The sequence below is a fragment of the Aegilops tauschii genome, chromosome 5 (genome assembly GCF_002575655.3).
Source record: "Aegilops tauschii subsp. strangulata cultivar AL8/78 chromosome 5, Aet v6.0, whole genome shotgun sequence".
Taxonomy (NCBI): Eukaryota; Viridiplantae; Streptophyta; class Magnoliopsida; order Poales; family Poaceae; genus Aegilops; species Aegilops tauschii.
In genome coordinates, this window is record NC_053039.3 from 183,474,901 (window position 1) to 183,490,706 (window position 15,806).

The window sequence follows — 15,806 nt, forward strand, 5'->3', positions numbered from 1 at the left end:
GAATAACACCTTAAGACACAAATCAACCAAAACCCTAATGTCACCTAGATACTCCAATGTCACCTCAAGTATCTGTGGGTATGATTATACGATATGCATCAAACAATCTCATATTCATATATTCAACCAACACATAGAACTTCAAAGAGTGTCCCAAAGTTTCTACCGGAGAATCAAGACAAAAACGTGTGCCAACCCCTATGCATAAGTTCACGAGGTCACGGAACCCGCGAGTTGATCACCAAAACATACATCAAGTGAATCACGTGATATCCCATTGTCACCACAGATACGCACATGCAAGACATACATCAAGTGTTCTCAAATCCTTAAAGACTCAATCCGATAAGATAACTTCAAAGGGAAAACTCAATCCATTACAAGAGAGTAGAGGGGGAGAAACATCATAAGATCCAACTATAATAGCAAAGCTCGCGATACATCAAGATCGTATCACCTCAAGAACATGAGAGAGAGATCAAACACATAGCTACTGGTACATACCCTCAGCCCCGAGGGTGAACTACTCCCTCCTCGTCACGGAGAGCGCCGGGATGATGAAGATGGCCACCGGTGATGGATTCCCCCTCCGGCAGGGTGCCGGAACGGGTCTAGATTGATTTTCGGTGGCTACAGAGGCTTGCGACGGCGGAACTCTCGATCTATTCCGTTCCCCGAAGTTTTTAGGGTATATGGATATATATATAGGCGAAAGAAGTCGGTCAGGGGAGCAACGAGGGGCCCACGAGGGTGGGGGGCGCGCCCAGGGGGCAGGCGCGCCTCCCTGCCTCGTGGCCACCTCGAAGCTTCCCTGACTTCAACTCCAAGTCTCCTGGATCACGTTCGTTCCAAAAATCACGCTCCCGGAGGTTTCATTCCGTTTGGACTCCGTTTGATATTCCTTTTATGCGAAACACTGAAACAAGGGAAAAAACAGAAACTAGCACTGGGCTCTGGGTTAATAGGTTAGTCCCAAAAATAATATAAAAGTGTTTAATAAAGCCCGTAAACATCCAAAACAGATAATATAATAACATGAATACTTCATAAATTATAGATACGTTGGAGACGTATCAGAGTCCACGAAAACACTTCTCCACCGCCACAACCTTCTGTACCCGTAAGATCCCATCTAGGGACCTTTTTCGGCACCCTGCCGGAGGGGGATTCGATCACGGAGGGCTTCTAAATCAACCCTATTGCCCTTCCGATGAAGCGAGTAGTTTACCACAGACCTACGGGTCCATAGCTAGTAGCTATATGGCTTCTTCTCTCTCTTTGATTCTCAATACCATGTTCTCCTCGATGTTCTTGGAGATCTATTCTATGTAATACCTTTTTGCGGTGTGTTTGCCGAGATCCGATGAATTGTGGATTTATGATCAGCTTATTAAAGAATATTATTTGAATCTTCTCTGAATTCTTTTATGCATGATTTGATATCTTTGTAATTCTCTTTGAACTACCGGTTTGGTTTGGCCAACTAGATTGGTTTTTCTTGCAATGGGAGAAGTGCTTAGCTTTGGGTTCAATCTTGCGGTGTCCTTTCCCAATGACAGCAAGGCACGTATTGTATTGTTGCCATCGAGGATAAAAAGATGGGGTTTTCATCATATTGCTTGAGTTAATTCCTCTACATCATGTCATCTTACTTAATGCGTTACTCCGTTCTTTATGAACTTAATACTCTAGATGCATGTTGGATAGCGGTCGATGTGTGGAGTAATAGTAGTAGATGCATAATCGTTTCGGTCTACTTGACACGGACGTGATGCCTATATTTCATAATCATTGCCTTAGATATCGTCATAACTTTGCGCTTCTCTATCAATTGCTCGGCAGTAATTTGTTCACCAATCGTATTATTTGCTATCATGAGAGAAGCCTCTAGTGAAACCTATGGCCTCCGGGTCTATTTTCCATCATATAAGTTTCCGATCTACTATTTTGCAATCTTTTACTTTCCGATCTATAAACCAAAAATACCAAAAATATTTACTTTATCGTTTGTTACTTTCATCTATCTCTATCAGATCTCAGTTTTGCAAGTAGCCGTGAAGGGATTGATAACCCCTTTATCGCGTTGGGTGCAAGTTGTTTGATTGTTTGTGCAGGTATTCGGTGATTTGTGTGTTGTCTTCTACTGGATTGATACCTTGGTTCTCAAACTGAGGGAAATACTTATCTCTACTTTGCTGCATCACCCTTTCCTCTTCAAGGGAAAAACCAACGCAAGCTCAAGAAGTAGCATCGGTGAAGGGGTGGAGTGAAGAGTCGCGAGCAGCGCCGGATCCCATGGGCCAGGAGGGAGTGGGGCCACCAGGGGGTTGTAGTAGGGGGCACCGACGTGCGGTGGTGAAGCTAGGGGCAGGGGCATGGGAAGCCCGCCATGCGGCTACCCGGGCTACTATGGCGCGGCGTACATCGCGTGGTGCGCAGTTGGGCGCGGGCCAAGAAGGCCAAGGATCGGAGGATGCGGGACGGGCATGCTATATGCATGCACCAGACCCGTCCAAGGGTTCTAGGCGGCGGGCCAGGGCGCTGGAGCCTGCTGCTGGCGGGGCGCGCCTCCGGGGGCGTTGGACTGCTGCTTGCGTCCACGGCGCCCACCACAGCGGCGGTCGGAGGAGGCCGACTAGGGTGGCTGCTGCTGCTGGAAGAAGCCCGCCGGCGGTGGCGGCGGGTACTAGGAGTACGGTGGTCCCGACGTGGGGAATCGTGGCACAGGAGGCGCCGGTGAGTGCTGCTGCTGTTGGCCGCCACGGGATGTCCCGACAGCAAGGGCGGTGTGGGTAGCCCTAGTTTTTGCCATCTTCATCCGACACTCCTCCAAGCGTAAGTATGCCACAACCTCGGGGAAGGTCGACGAGGGGATCATGTGAGATTCGAAGCGGCTTGTCGAATTCCTCGTTGAGACCGGCGGTTAGGGTGCTGAGGAGGAGCTCATCAGAGATCGTCTCACCAAGATCACGGAGCTCATCACCAAGTTTCTTGACACACATGCAAAAATCATCAATGGACGAGTCAAGTTGGTGGCATCCAAAAAATTCTTGCTGAAAGGAAGACCCGGCGCTAGAGTTGATAGTTGGTGAAGAGCCCGTTGAGCTTCGTCCAAACAGTGAGGGCATCATCCTCATCGCTGACCACGGTGTGGAAGAGATCCTTGGAGATTGTGAGGTAGAACCAATGAATGAGCGTGGCGTCGATGGTCATCCACTCGTCATCGCCATGCATGAGGCTTGAGTCGACAGAGTCGTCGATGTGATCATGAAGATGGTACTCACGGAACACCAAGGAGAAGTAGGTTTTCCAGGCGTAGTAGGTGGAAGTGGATTGATCGAGGCACACGGGAATACGGGCGTGGATGTTGAGATCACGGATGAGGGTGGGATCGAGACCGGCAAAGGGATTGATGGCACCGTAGACAGAGGAGCCGGGTGAGGCCATGGCGACAAGGAAGGAGACATGGGCGGCTGGGGTAGATAGTAGGGTTTGGAGGTGGCGATCAGTGGGGTTTGAGAGAGTAGGGTAGTGTGCGCTGCGACGACGACCTAGGTGGTGCGGCGACGGCGACCTAGAAGGTGTGGCGGCGGCAGGAGCGGAAGGCTTAGGTTTAGGATCGGGTTAGGGAAACTGATACCATATTGTAAGGCAATGCAGCTCTCAATTGAATTGGATGCATACACGCACGTATATATGTACATGATATAGCCCACGGCCTCAACTATATAAGGAAACACGAGGCGGGGCTAGGTAGAAAAAGATCCTAACCATACATACGATGATAGCCTATACATATAGTCAACAAGGAGCAACCTGGAGTGCAGCGACACACTAGCGGCGAGGGAGGATGCCGCAGCGAGCACGCATTGCGAGAACGCGAGCGCGAGGAAGATGGCGTCGGACATTGAGCGCTGACTAACGTTAGCCGTTAACGTTACATTATAACTAACCAAACAGGTTTCTGTTTTCTTCAATTACGTTCACATTATCAGCGCAACTAATGAAGTTTATGTTACTCTTTCGAAACCAAACACCTCCTAAGGAATTACAAGCTTACAGCTATCTCCGCGTGGACGTGTATGGATCTTTCTCCTTGGAGCTTCATAGGCTGAAGAGACATGAAGAGCTATTCAATTCTGGACAAATCTGGGAAATACTTGCCTCGGTGAATTGCGGGTTGTTCAGATGTACCTAGCCTACTAATCTGGAAAATCATTTATTAAACCGCTATTTCAACGGTTTTGCTTTACATCCCATGGTTTGCTGTAGTAGCTTAAACATCACATCGATTTGTCTCGGTTGTTTGTACATAATTTCATATTATTTATTTTTAAGGATCTCGCTTCAAAAAAAAAAACACCTCCTGAGAGTTGAGCCCAAAAAAAATGAGAATGAGGGCATTGGAGAGGTTTGAGGGGGATCTTGACTTGCAAGGACTTTAATCCCCCCTTATTAATCCCCTTCAAACATCTCCAATCGCTGCCTAAACGGAACAAGCCATAAAGCAGAACCTCCCCCTCTCGTAGTCTCGTCTCCCACAAGCCGCAAACCCATCTTCCCCTAGCCCAAGCAAACCGCGCGCCACCATGTTCCTCACGAGGTTAGAATCGACCCTTCTCAGTCAAAAGTCTTCACAGCCCCGACCCGCTGCTGGATTCCGCGCCCGCGGTGTTGTCAGTGCTGTGGATTTTTCATCTTATTTCGGGATAAATTTTGTTGTGGGGTTGTTTCGCGCAGGACGGAGTACGACCGCGGCGTGAACACCTTCTCGCCGGAGGGACGGCTATTCCAGGTCGAGTACGCCATCGAGGCCATCAAGGTGAGTGAGCCGATCCCTTCTGAGCCCCCCCCCCCCCCCCCCCCCCCCCCCCCCTCCCTTGCCCCCGATCTGGGTGTAGATTTGGTGAGGAGGCAGCTGCAGTCTGCTGTTAGGAATCGGTTGTCTGGAGTAGTTGCCCGGGGTTGTTTCGGAAGATGTATGTTTTAGGCCGCTCGATTCGTGTTGTTAGGACGAACCAATGGCTAGATGCAGCATGGATCGCTGTTTCCTGACATTGTGAATCAGGGCGACAACTTTAGTAGTCTTTAGGGGCTTGCAATGAAGTACCCTAATTTGGACTAGGGTTCTACGCTCATTTAGGCTTGGTTATGTCTTCTTGTCGACTCGCAAGTTGAAGTCTATATATTTGTAGGTGATTTCATTGATTATATCGTTGGCATTTTCTGGGTCATTGTCGTGATAGTTGTAGCGAGATTAAGCTGGAATCTCACTGTTTAAATTTGTATGTGCATATGAGTGATGGTTTTGTTGATGCCCATGCCTTTTGCAGTTGGGATCTACTGCAATCGGGTTGAAGACGAAGGATGGGGTTGTTCTTGCTGTGGAGAAACGTGTGACGTCTCCATTGCTGGTAACTGCTGTTGGTTGTGCCCCTGCAAAAAAAAATGCTGTTTGGTTGTTCACTTGTATCATTGAAGTGTACCTTACCTTTGGGACTGTTATTTGTTTTTATTTTGTACTCAATTTCAATGCAATGTTCCTATATTTCTGTATCACTGATCCTTTAGTTTTCGGTGTGATGGATGAGTTCTTATTATGCTTAGTTTTGCTTTAGGATAATCCTGTCCCTCTTAGGGATTTTGTTCTTGGGCTTCTTTTTGCTGGTTCCAATGCATCAGTGGATTAAATCGTCTCAATAGTAACAGTACTCAGGTTTCCATGGTACTGTATCTTTTCCAGTTTATGTTCCATATAAATGTGTCAGTTGTTTGTTATTTGTGATATTCGACTTTCTAGTGTATATAATGAATAATGTAAAAGGCACATATCAAGTCTTAGATTTACGATCATGGAATCTTTCTGCTCAATTGGTTTCCTCATCCTGTGATGCTTCATATATTATGAGTGACTGACATACACAATTTTTTTGAATATATTGCAACTTATGACATTATATCTTGGATATTTGGTAAAAAATTTAAAACTCTTCCATTTCCATTTTTCAGAAGTATTTTGTGTCTTGGTTGCCACAATATTTTTGTACTGATTATATTGCTTCGTGTGATGTCCAATTGTGTCAAAAGTAAGATTACCAATTTGCCTTTCATACAGGAACCTAGCAGTGTTGAGAAAATTATGGAAATTGATGAGCATGTAGGCTGTGCCATGAGTGGCCTTATTGCTGATGCAAGAACATTGGTTGAGCATGCTCGAGTGGAGACCCAAGTACTTCTCTTTCTTGTATACTTTATTCACTTTGTTCATTACCTTATCTGTTATCTCACTTTATACTCATAATCAGAACCATAGATTCTCATATGGGGAACCGATGACAGTTGAGTCCACCACACAAGCTATTTGTGATCTAGCTCTTCGCTTTGGAGAAGGTGAAGAAGAGTCTATGGTGAGCATTTAGTGCTATTACAGTGTTACTATCCCAACACAACACTACCACAGGAGTTTCTGATCTACTTATTTCCTTCTGCAGTCACGACCTTTTGGAGTTTCTCTCCTTATTGCTGGTCATGATGAAAATGGGCCGAGCTTGTAAGTACCAATCATCACAACTGACAAAGACTTTATAATTGAATTCAGGAGGCATACTTGCACAGTTGTCTTTGTGTGTGCTTTCAGTTTTGCTTGTTTGTTCTAGTATTATTTGATGTTGTAGTCGTGCTCATTGACTTCCTGTGGTGACAAACAAAAAAAACTAATGTTAGTTGCAATTTGCAACTTATCTTACACAATAACTTAGAAGTTAGGACCTATTCTTATCCTGTCACAGTTTCTCTTATATTATCGATTCTTTGCTTGCATAAGCCTTAGTATGTCATCTACCCTTGATTCTGGCCGTTTGAACCTTTCTGTGCGGTGAATTCACAAATGGGTACCAAGACTTTTGAGACGTTGGTTGTTCACTCCTTACTATTTTTTGAGTCCTAGGCATCCTTGTATTTACTATTTTTTGAGTCCTAGGCATCCTTATATAGGGGATGTTAGCTTCTTACATGTCTTAACAGTTTCCTAACTGGAAACATTTGGCTTGCTAATTCTTCTGGACTATATTTCCCAACCAACTCCTGATTCAATTTTTACGGGCTCCTTGCTGCCCCATAAGATTGGAGTTGACAATAAACAGTTGGACTCATGCACCTATAGTATAGTGCCACCACACTCTTATGCGTTGTGCTGCAAGGGCCAGCTGTGCCCAATATTCTGACTGATAACCAATAGCTTCCATGATGACCATTCCTCCTTGAGTAAAATCTTTCATAATCTTCTCATAGTTATTATGGTAAGATGATCAGTAGCAGAATGGATAATGGCATCATATTTAACCAACAACAAAATATTACATGTTGCTTAATATAGTTGGGATTTGCTGCGTCCACCAATTTAATTTGATGTGTGAGCTTATGCCCAGCCACAGCCAATGCTCTAAAATTTTATATTTTGGGTAGGATGTATTCTCGGAAAGTTAAACCTCTCAAGTATTGCTACCTCTTAAACATTGTTGAATAGCAAACGGCAGAATGGTCCCTTGGTTATAAGTTTGTCTTTTTCGCATCTTAGTCACATTGCTGTATTGCATGTGGCAACGATTTTTCTACACCCCTCACTCCTTACTAAAAAATAAAATAAAGTAGCTTGTTATACTAAGCCTAGAATTGTTTCTTTTTAGAAGGCAAATTAGGAGTGCCTAGACGGTGTAAAAGAAGGAATCTATATAGATTTGTTGAAGTTCTCTGTCTGCATTTTGTGTCGCAGGTACTACACTGACCCATCTGGAACTTTTTGGCAGTGCAATGCCAAGGCAATAGGGTCAGGCTCTGAGGGTGCCGATAGTTCCTTGCAGGAGCAGTTCAACAAGGTAACACAACAAGATCAAATAGCTCTGAACTGTATGATAACTTGAACACGATTTGCATATATGCAAAGGAAGCTGTAATGCTAACCTCGATTGATCATATTGGATTTTCTGGGAATAGTATAGCTATAGCTAGGAGACCATAATGCTGAAAGTGGTGTGTTTCTAATCTTGTGTGAAGAAAACCATGACGTGACCACACCACTCTTGGCTGTATGTCGATACTTGCACCATGTTTCTGAAAGCTGATGATTGAGTTTCTTCTGCAGGAGCTGACCCTTCAGGAGGCTGAAACCATTGCTCTATCTATCCTGAAACAGGTTATGGAAGAAAAGGTAAAGGCGTCTCAGTCCAGTCTTTGTGATTGCAGTCACTAAGAACCCCCACCAAGTGTCTGGAGTTAAATTGCTATTTGGAACAGGTGACTCCAAATAATGTCGACATCGCCATGGTCGCGCCGAACTACCACCTTTACACCCCTGCAGAGGTCGAAGCAGTCATAGCACGATTGTGAAACGCAGAAATCTTTGTCGAATGTCAACCAGGATTCATATGTTCCTTGTGCTGTGTGTCTGACATCCCGATGCCTTCAAATTAGCAGAAGCACAATTGCTCTATGATATGGACACTGATGTTTTCCTCTTTTCGTTTGATTATCTTGTGTTGACAAGGTGTAGAGGCCTAGCTGTTGTTGCCTTGTCACTTGCCGGCAAGGAGATTGTACTACACCCTTTTGTTTGATACGAAGGATTTGTGGCAATAGCATGCAGTATTTCAGCAACAACTGTCCTTTGCACCGTATGTTTTGGATTATTATTCTGTTGGACATAGCCATTTTTCTTCGCTTCCTCTTAGACTGGACTACTTAAAGGCCGCTAGGTTTCACTTCAGAAACTTTTTATTCGGCTAGGAAGTTGTTCTTTCACTGCTGATGAGACTGCTTTTAGCGTAGATAAAGGTGTCACGTAATAACAGTTGTGCCCGAAACTTTCAACAACAAAAATATCATTTCATTTTTGTTCCCTTCATATTGTGGATTATATCGTCACGCTTTTTGACGTTCTTAAAAAATATCTGAGACAAACTTTCAACAACAAAAGTATAGACTCCTGTTTAGTTTAGGTTAGGGTTTGTTAGTCCTTGCAGGGGTGATGCTTGGGCGGATGATGTCCCTCTTGATGAGAGGAATCACCCCTTGGGCGGATGATGTCCCTCTTGATGAGAGGAAACAAAAGCTCTTTTTACCTGTTGGTAATCATTCGATTAAGTCTTAAATGAGCGCCTCTAAAGTTTGAGGCAAATGAACACATTTTTGTTCGTCATCTCTGGGCTATATATCCTCATGGAACTTCGGTCATTGAATAAAATTATGAATAACTAATGATTTCTCTTGTTTTAGCCACTTTTTTCTCATCAATAACAAAACTAATTATTTTGATATATATAAAATATTGATTTCAATGGCTTTTGCTATAGTAACTTTCCTAGCCATGATTTTTTATTCCACTCCATTCAGTTATTTCTATACGAAATACTAGATTCATTCTAATAATACTAAAGAAATACTGGATTCCATTGTTTCTATGGTTCCCTTTTGAACGGTGAGGCCCTCTCTATACACGAGAGCCCTTTCTTTTATCAAAAGGTATTGCAAACGAGGAGCTCCGGCGTAGATTCCTGTTCGTCTCTTTGAGGCGGTGAGGTTAGAGTTTCTCGCCGTACGTGCACGATGGTGAGATTTGGTGTTAGACACTTCAACTATTTGTAATTCGCGATTTAACCACGAAATGCGCCGCTTCTAGTGTCAAGACCAATAAAGACCTTTATGGTAGCAAGTTGGCTACTTCTACAACTTAAATGGAAACCAAGTCTTTCGTGGTTAAAAAACACACTCTCATGTCAACATCATTTGTCAGGATTTTTGCCGATAAGTTCTTTGGCTTGGATACTTTGTTCTTCTTCTTAATCATTCTATCCAGAATTCAGTTAACGACGAGATTTAGTATCCTTTCTTGCATTTTCATAACTCATGAAATGCCGATAGGCACAAATTCCCCAATTTTGCAACGACGACTGCGGCCCCAGAGTGTTGATTGGTCCTTAGGGGCACGTGGACTAAGACTTTCCGACTGTCATCAATAAAGTGAGGCATGCTCTAGTATGAAAGCAGCGCTAGCGGCGCGTTGATCGCTCGCTGTGGCGATAGTAGTAGTTGTTCGATGGTATATGAATCTCAATTTAATTTTTATTATGTTTGTGATACTTTATACTTTCTGTGAACTCTCGTAAATAGATCTATGCCTATTCGCAAAAGACCTCTCTGGCGTGTCTTGCGTATTGCGCTTCCGGCGAGGTCCTTGAGCACGGAGAATGAGTAACTAGAAAAACTAGGGTACCTCCAAGAGAGACCCCGTAAGGGCATGCAGCAGCAACTATGGGCTGCCTTAGGTCGACCTATCTGCAGTTGAACACGAATCATGTGTTGCTAACTTTTGATCCATATTGAAATATCCAAAAGATTTTATAATTCAGAACAGACGTGATGTTATTTTATGCTCCATATCCGATGTCACCATTCAAATCCCTAGGATAGTTGGCATCAACCGCCAGTTTGCCATATTGTTTAGCACTGCAAGACGGTACCATTCAACTCAATCGTTAGCAATCGATCCAATGGCAGAAGGTACAATACCAAAGATGAGGTATTCTGTAAATTAACAAATGCCACAAGGAAAGTTAAACTTTGCACTCATTCGAATCCAGTCGAGTGAACACTGCAAATTGCTCGATGTCACTTGAGACCAAAATTATTGCTCGACTCCAGAACAACGCTCGGGTAAAATGGATCATCCTCTCACCTAAGGTTTTAGATAACTCTTCTAGACATTTCAGCAGAGGGGGAAAAGATAACAACATACAGTGAGAGACAGGGAAAACCTCAATTCAACTAAAGTACATTAGATCTGATCTGGAGAACATATATCTTAGCAGTGATCATAGGTACAGTTGGATGAGCTCATCGCTCACAACGGATGGTGTCAGAACACCAAGATCAGTCAAAAGAAGTGTGAGGTACTGGGGAGGAGTGTAGTCTCTTGCCGATGTCTCAACTTCCACACCAGCAGGTATCGGAACTCCAAAATCTATTGGTCGATGAGCTGGTGTCATGTCCTTCTGGTCCAGGGGATATAGACGAGCAAACTACAAGAGTATCAAATATACAGGGCTATGTTATCAAACACACTGACACTTCCAGCAAGCGATCAATCATATGCTATAGACAAAAACAGTCATGAATAGTTATATAATACCACCTCCGTTCACAAATAAGTGACGTGGTACGTCTTATTTATGAACGGAGGGAGTAGGATGCAAGTAAGATAAACCATCATTTAATACACTTGTCTACAATCTAGAACTAATTTACTATGTAATCATCAAGTGAACTTAAGTTGCGACAGTTTAAGTAAAATAAACTTTGGTGAATACCTACTGCGAGATATAAGAAATCCTGAAATAAGACATGCAGTAAAGTGATGAATGATTTGTGCAAGTAGTTTCCCGCAAGTTATGACGTGTAGATCTGCGGAGTGCAGAATACTAAGACAAAGTTCCTTAAAATGTACAGGACATATGGTGGATAACAGTGGAAGTTTGAAACGATACTTCCATATCAAATTGCTCTCACATTATGGATGACTGATCAGCTTAAGGATCCATGAAAATTATCTCTAAAAACAATAAAGAAAACGGCAACACCCTAACAAGTGTGAGTCTCCATGTCAAATAGAGGTCCTTACTACTCCCTCTGTATTTTAGTAATCTAAACGCTCTTATATTTCTTTACGGAGGGAGTATATTCTTAAATATACAACAATTTTTACTCGCTGTTCTTAAATATTCAACAGTTATGTTTCATTTATTCCTATTACAGAAAGTAACATGAGAATAGTTTGCAGAGCAACTAGTGAAACAATTTTTAAATAGCCTATCATAGCAGGCAGTACCTTATAACTTTCAGCGGCCACGTATAGAGGTTTATTCATGCTATGAGCTACAAGAGCTATCTGGTAAGTCCCCATCATATTAATAATTCCTCCACTTTCAACAACCCCATCAGCACCAACAAATACCATGTCAACTTCATCCATGGAGTAAGCAACAGCTGAATCAATTAGCACCTTAACAGGAATACCTAATGCTGCAAGTTCATTTGACATTCGTAGGCCAGTTCTGTCTGGTCTGCCCTCTGCAGGTAAATAAACATAACAGATAAACATGAGAAATTCCACTTAACAGACAAGTTGCCACATTGGTTATCGTGATTACTAGCCATGAGGTAGGCTAACAACAAAACATTAGAACTGCAAATCTCTCCACTCAAGATGTACCCATTCAACACGACATCTAACCGCTGAGATTAAAAAAAGGTAAGATATGACTAAATAACTACTGTATACTAGCATTGCACGTCTGAACGTTACGAAGTGATTTTGGTAAAAGTAGATAAACAGTAGATTGCCTTGTGAAATTATTCAACGCGGAGGAAACGCAGAAATGAAATAATAGAAAAGCATAAACCCCATTGATTGTTGTTTGTAAAAAAACAAAGAGTATGGAGCCGGTGGGGATTTTTTTGGCGAACTATAACTTGTGGGATCCACACTATCTAATCTAACTGTTTACTTTAGCTTCCTTCTCTTCCCGTTCCGGCGTTTCCTTTCTAGACTATCTCAAACCCGCTAAATACGTCCTCTGCTAGCGCTGCAAGCTGGCTTGGGAAGCATGGACCTTTTAATGACAAGGGTGATGTGATGGTTCTAGAAAAGCATGGAAGCACCTGCTGGTTACTGTTCATGCGAATCCTGCTGCTTTCAACTGTTGGATTTAAGATACCAATGGTTAGGGTTGATGCTCTATATTCATTCAAAACTGCTACACTATATAATGGTATAGAAAATAGAATTTCAGTCGAAACACATTAGGGTGCAGTTTCATGCATGAATATGATCTCTAGCCCTCAATGCGGTCTACTTTTCGTACACGAAAAAGGTGTTGAGATCAGTCACAACCCTCATTGCGGTCTACCATTCGTACACGAAAAAGGTGTTCAGATCACTCCCAACCCTCACACGCCGTCTACTTTTCGTACATGAAAAAGATGTTGAGATCACCTCAACCCTCACCGCCTTCTGCATGAATACGATCTCCCAAGCCTCACACGCCGTCTACTTTTCGTACATGAAAAAGATGTTGAGATCACCTCAACCCTCACCGCCTTCTGCATGAATACGATCTCCCAAGCCTCACACGCCGTCTACTTTTCGTACATGAAAAAGATGTTGAGATCACCTCAACCCTCACCGCCTTCTGCATGAATACGATCTCCCAAGCCCTCACAGTAAAATACATAGTTCAAAAAAGCGCTAGGCGTTAATTGTGTGTTTTGCCACCGCCTTGCGCTTTTCTGATCAAAGCGCATGCTTACGCGCAATTATGCGCAGATTAAGCGCAGTTATGCGCTAGGCGTTTTGCTATCGCATAGAGCCTAGGCGTACTTAAGCGCTCGCTTAGGCGCGCCTTTTCTAACTATGGTAAAATATCACACAGATGACCCTGAAGGGAGAATACACTGCAAGCGTGTTGAGACCACTGAATAGAAAAAAGACTAGATCAAAATACCTGTGCATAATACACGGAAGAGTTTGCGATTTGAGGCAGCTAGCTTCAGGATTTCCAACACCACTCTGGAATAACCATGTACCAGCATAGTGCACCCATCTGAGATGAAATCCTGGCTGAGCATTGCAATTGTCTTACGGGCCTACACAAATATTCTTCTACCAAATTAGTTCAAAGCATAAACCATCTTACAAGAACAGTAGATAGTAAATTACAGGTAACCTTTAATGATATCTCTCCAAACTTTTCCCCTCGCTCAATTAGGCGTGATTTTGCTGCATCAAATTTCTCATGCTCCAAATGTGATGTTCTTGTTACAAAGCGCATGAACAAATCACAAGCAGCAGACAGAGAAATGGAAGTAGCATCCCAGGACTGAAATATAGACATGTTTTCAGTGTGAATTCAAGTAGTCAGCACTGCATGAGGGCTTCCATAACGAAACGTTCAAAGACTATAAGCAGCTTAATCACTTCATCATTAGACAACATCAACTTGTGAACATAATTCAAACCCTAAGGACTAGAGAGAACATGATGGGTGGAATTTTGTACATGCCACTACAAGCATACCAAGCAGATTTTATGCCATTGCAGAAGGGAGTTTATTTCCAACACCACAGAAAACATCGGAGATAGTGCAAAAAGGCAAAGCAGGCGAACACAACTGACGTTTCTGATTATATCTTTTGTAGAAAAAATATTTAGTTGTGAAACAATCTGAGTGGAACACTTGAGACCATGACAGCCATAATAAGAAGCACTACACATTGTATTTTCATAAGCTTCTCACAAAGAAAGAAAAAAAATATTTTGTACAAAATGCTATCTCTTCTTTTGAGAGTAATATTTTAACCCCACTAGAATGTAGATTCAGAAACATGATTTATGCTACCAAAAGAGTGGAGTCAGACAGCTGAAGGCCCAGTTTGTCACTGAAAAATATTGTCTACTATCCTTCCTAACTTGACAACGGCAACCCTAAAGTAAGTAATCATCGATCGGAATGTCATAGAAACTCATTTATCGCGACAGTGATGAACTAATAATAGTTAGCTAATACTCCCTCCGTTCCAAAATAGATGACCCAACTTTATACTAACTATAGTACAAAGTTGGGTCATTTATTTTGGAACGGAGGGAGTAGTACCAAGAAGATAAAAACTGCGAGAAAAATCTTGTCAGTTGCAATGCGGTACACAACACCAAACAACCACATGAAAGCCGTACGATGGAATGGGGGGGGGGGGGGGGGGGGGGCTGCACTGGGTTTTAGGGACCTTGAGCTTGTCGGAAGCCTTCTTGAGCTCGATCTCGAGCTCCATCATGGTGGTGGCCCTGCTGGAGCGGATGACGGCGGCGAGCGCCATGATGGCGGCAACCGCCTCGGCGGCCTCCGGCTTGCGGCGCCAGAAGTTGAACTCCTCGATGACGCCCCCGCCGTTGCTCCCTGGGGAGGGGGGTTGGGCGGTGTCGGCGTCGGCGTGCGCATCGGGGAGAGAGGCGGCAGCGGCTGCGTGATCGAGCCAGTCGCTGGAGACGACGGCATGGTGCTCCGCCCGCGTCTGGTAGTAGGCGGAGATGGGGGGGTCGGGGTTAGGATTTTGGGCGGCGTCGAGCTCCATGGGAAGGAGGGGGCAGTGCAGAGGGGAATGGAATCACTGGTCAGGGAGAAGTTTGTAGGGCGTGGAAACGTCTCTGCGGTTGGTAGCCTTCTTCTTACAAGAATTTACGAGAACCAGGTAATTCCCCGTGCGTTGCTAGGGATACATAATTTTTACACAGATCTAACATGATTACATGCAGAAAAATACTCACTCCGTTTCTAAATATAAAACCTTTTAAAGATTTCATTATAGACTACATATAAAACAAAATGAGTGAATCTACACTCTAAAGCATGTTTATATACATCCGTATGTAGTTTATAGTGTAATCTCCAAAAAGTCTTATATTTAGAAACCGATGGAGTAGAACTTTAGCTATCAATTAAAAAATATAGACGGTTATGCACATGTGGTAGAGATTAGAAAAACTTTCAACAATTCTCAATTGCAAAAGTTCCAGCACAATGTGCTGTGCTCTCGCACCATTAAATTGTCTCCCGGACAATTCGTGATTGTGTCTAACCTTAACTGGATGTTGATAATGGAATTGCGTCTAAGCAAAACCCTGTTGAGTTGTGTTGTAGCTCGCTCCACTCCTAAGAACTTGTTTGTAATCTGGTCCAGCTACTTTGACCTGGCCTCAGCGC

At 43.4% G+C, this 15,806-nt stretch overlaps 2 protein-coding genes across 2 annotated transcripts; one reads left to right on the forward strand and one right to left on the reverse strand.

The window, feature by feature from the left end:
- The first annotated feature begins 4,360 nt into the window (after positions 1-4,360).
- On the forward strand, positions 4,361-8,655 carry LOC109747979 (proteasome subunit alpha type-5). The gene is made up of 9 exons (XM_045228604.2): positions 4,361-4,603; positions 4,741-4,822; positions 5,334-5,414; positions 6,116-6,229; positions 6,306-6,407; positions 6,492-6,550; positions 7,772-7,874; positions 8,141-8,206; positions 8,293-8,655. The coding sequence occupies exons 1-9, from the start codon at positions 4,590-4,592 to the stop codon at positions 8,383-8,385; spliced, it is 714 nt and encodes a 237-aa protein (XP_045084539.1). The 5' UTR covers positions 4,361-4,589; the 3' UTR covers positions 8,386-8,655.
- A 1,938-nt stretch (positions 8,656-10,593) lies between these two features.
- LOC109747980 (uncharacterized) lies at positions 10,594-15,240 on the reverse strand. The gene is made up of 5 exons (XM_020307027.4): positions 14,833-15,240; positions 13,776-13,928; positions 13,554-13,695; positions 11,879-12,120; positions 10,594-11,072 (listed from the first exon to the last, which is right to left on the reverse strand). The coding sequence occupies exons 1-5, from the start codon at positions 15,175-15,177 to the stop codon at positions 10,866-10,868; spliced, it is 1,089 nt and encodes a 362-aa protein (XP_020162616.1). The 5' UTR covers positions 15,178-15,240; the 3' UTR covers positions 10,594-10,865.
- Positions 15,241-15,806: the final 566 nt, after the last annotated feature.

Coding starts and splice junctions, on each gene's coding strand:
- LOC109747979 (XM_045228604.2), top strand. Junction 5,415..6,115: donor GTGTGACGTCTCCATTGCTG/GTAACTGCTGTT, acceptor CCTTTCATACAG/GAACCTAGCAGTGTTGAGAA. Junction 7,875..8,140: donor TGCAGGAGCAGTTCAACAAG/GTAACACAACAA, acceptor TTTCTTCTGCAG/GAGCTGACCCTTCAGGAGGC.
- LOC109747980 (XM_020307027.4), bottom strand. CDS start 15,177: ATGGAGCTCGACGCCGCCCAAAATCCTAACCCCGACCCCCCCATCTCC. Junction 13,696..13,775: donor TTGGAGAGATATCATTAAAG/GTTACCTGTAAT, acceptor ATATTTGTGTAG/GCCCGTAAGACAATTGCAAT. Junction 11,073..11,878: donor TGGCCGCTGAAAGTTATAAG/GTACTGCCTGCT, acceptor ATACTCTTGTAG/TTTGCTCGTCTATATCCCCT.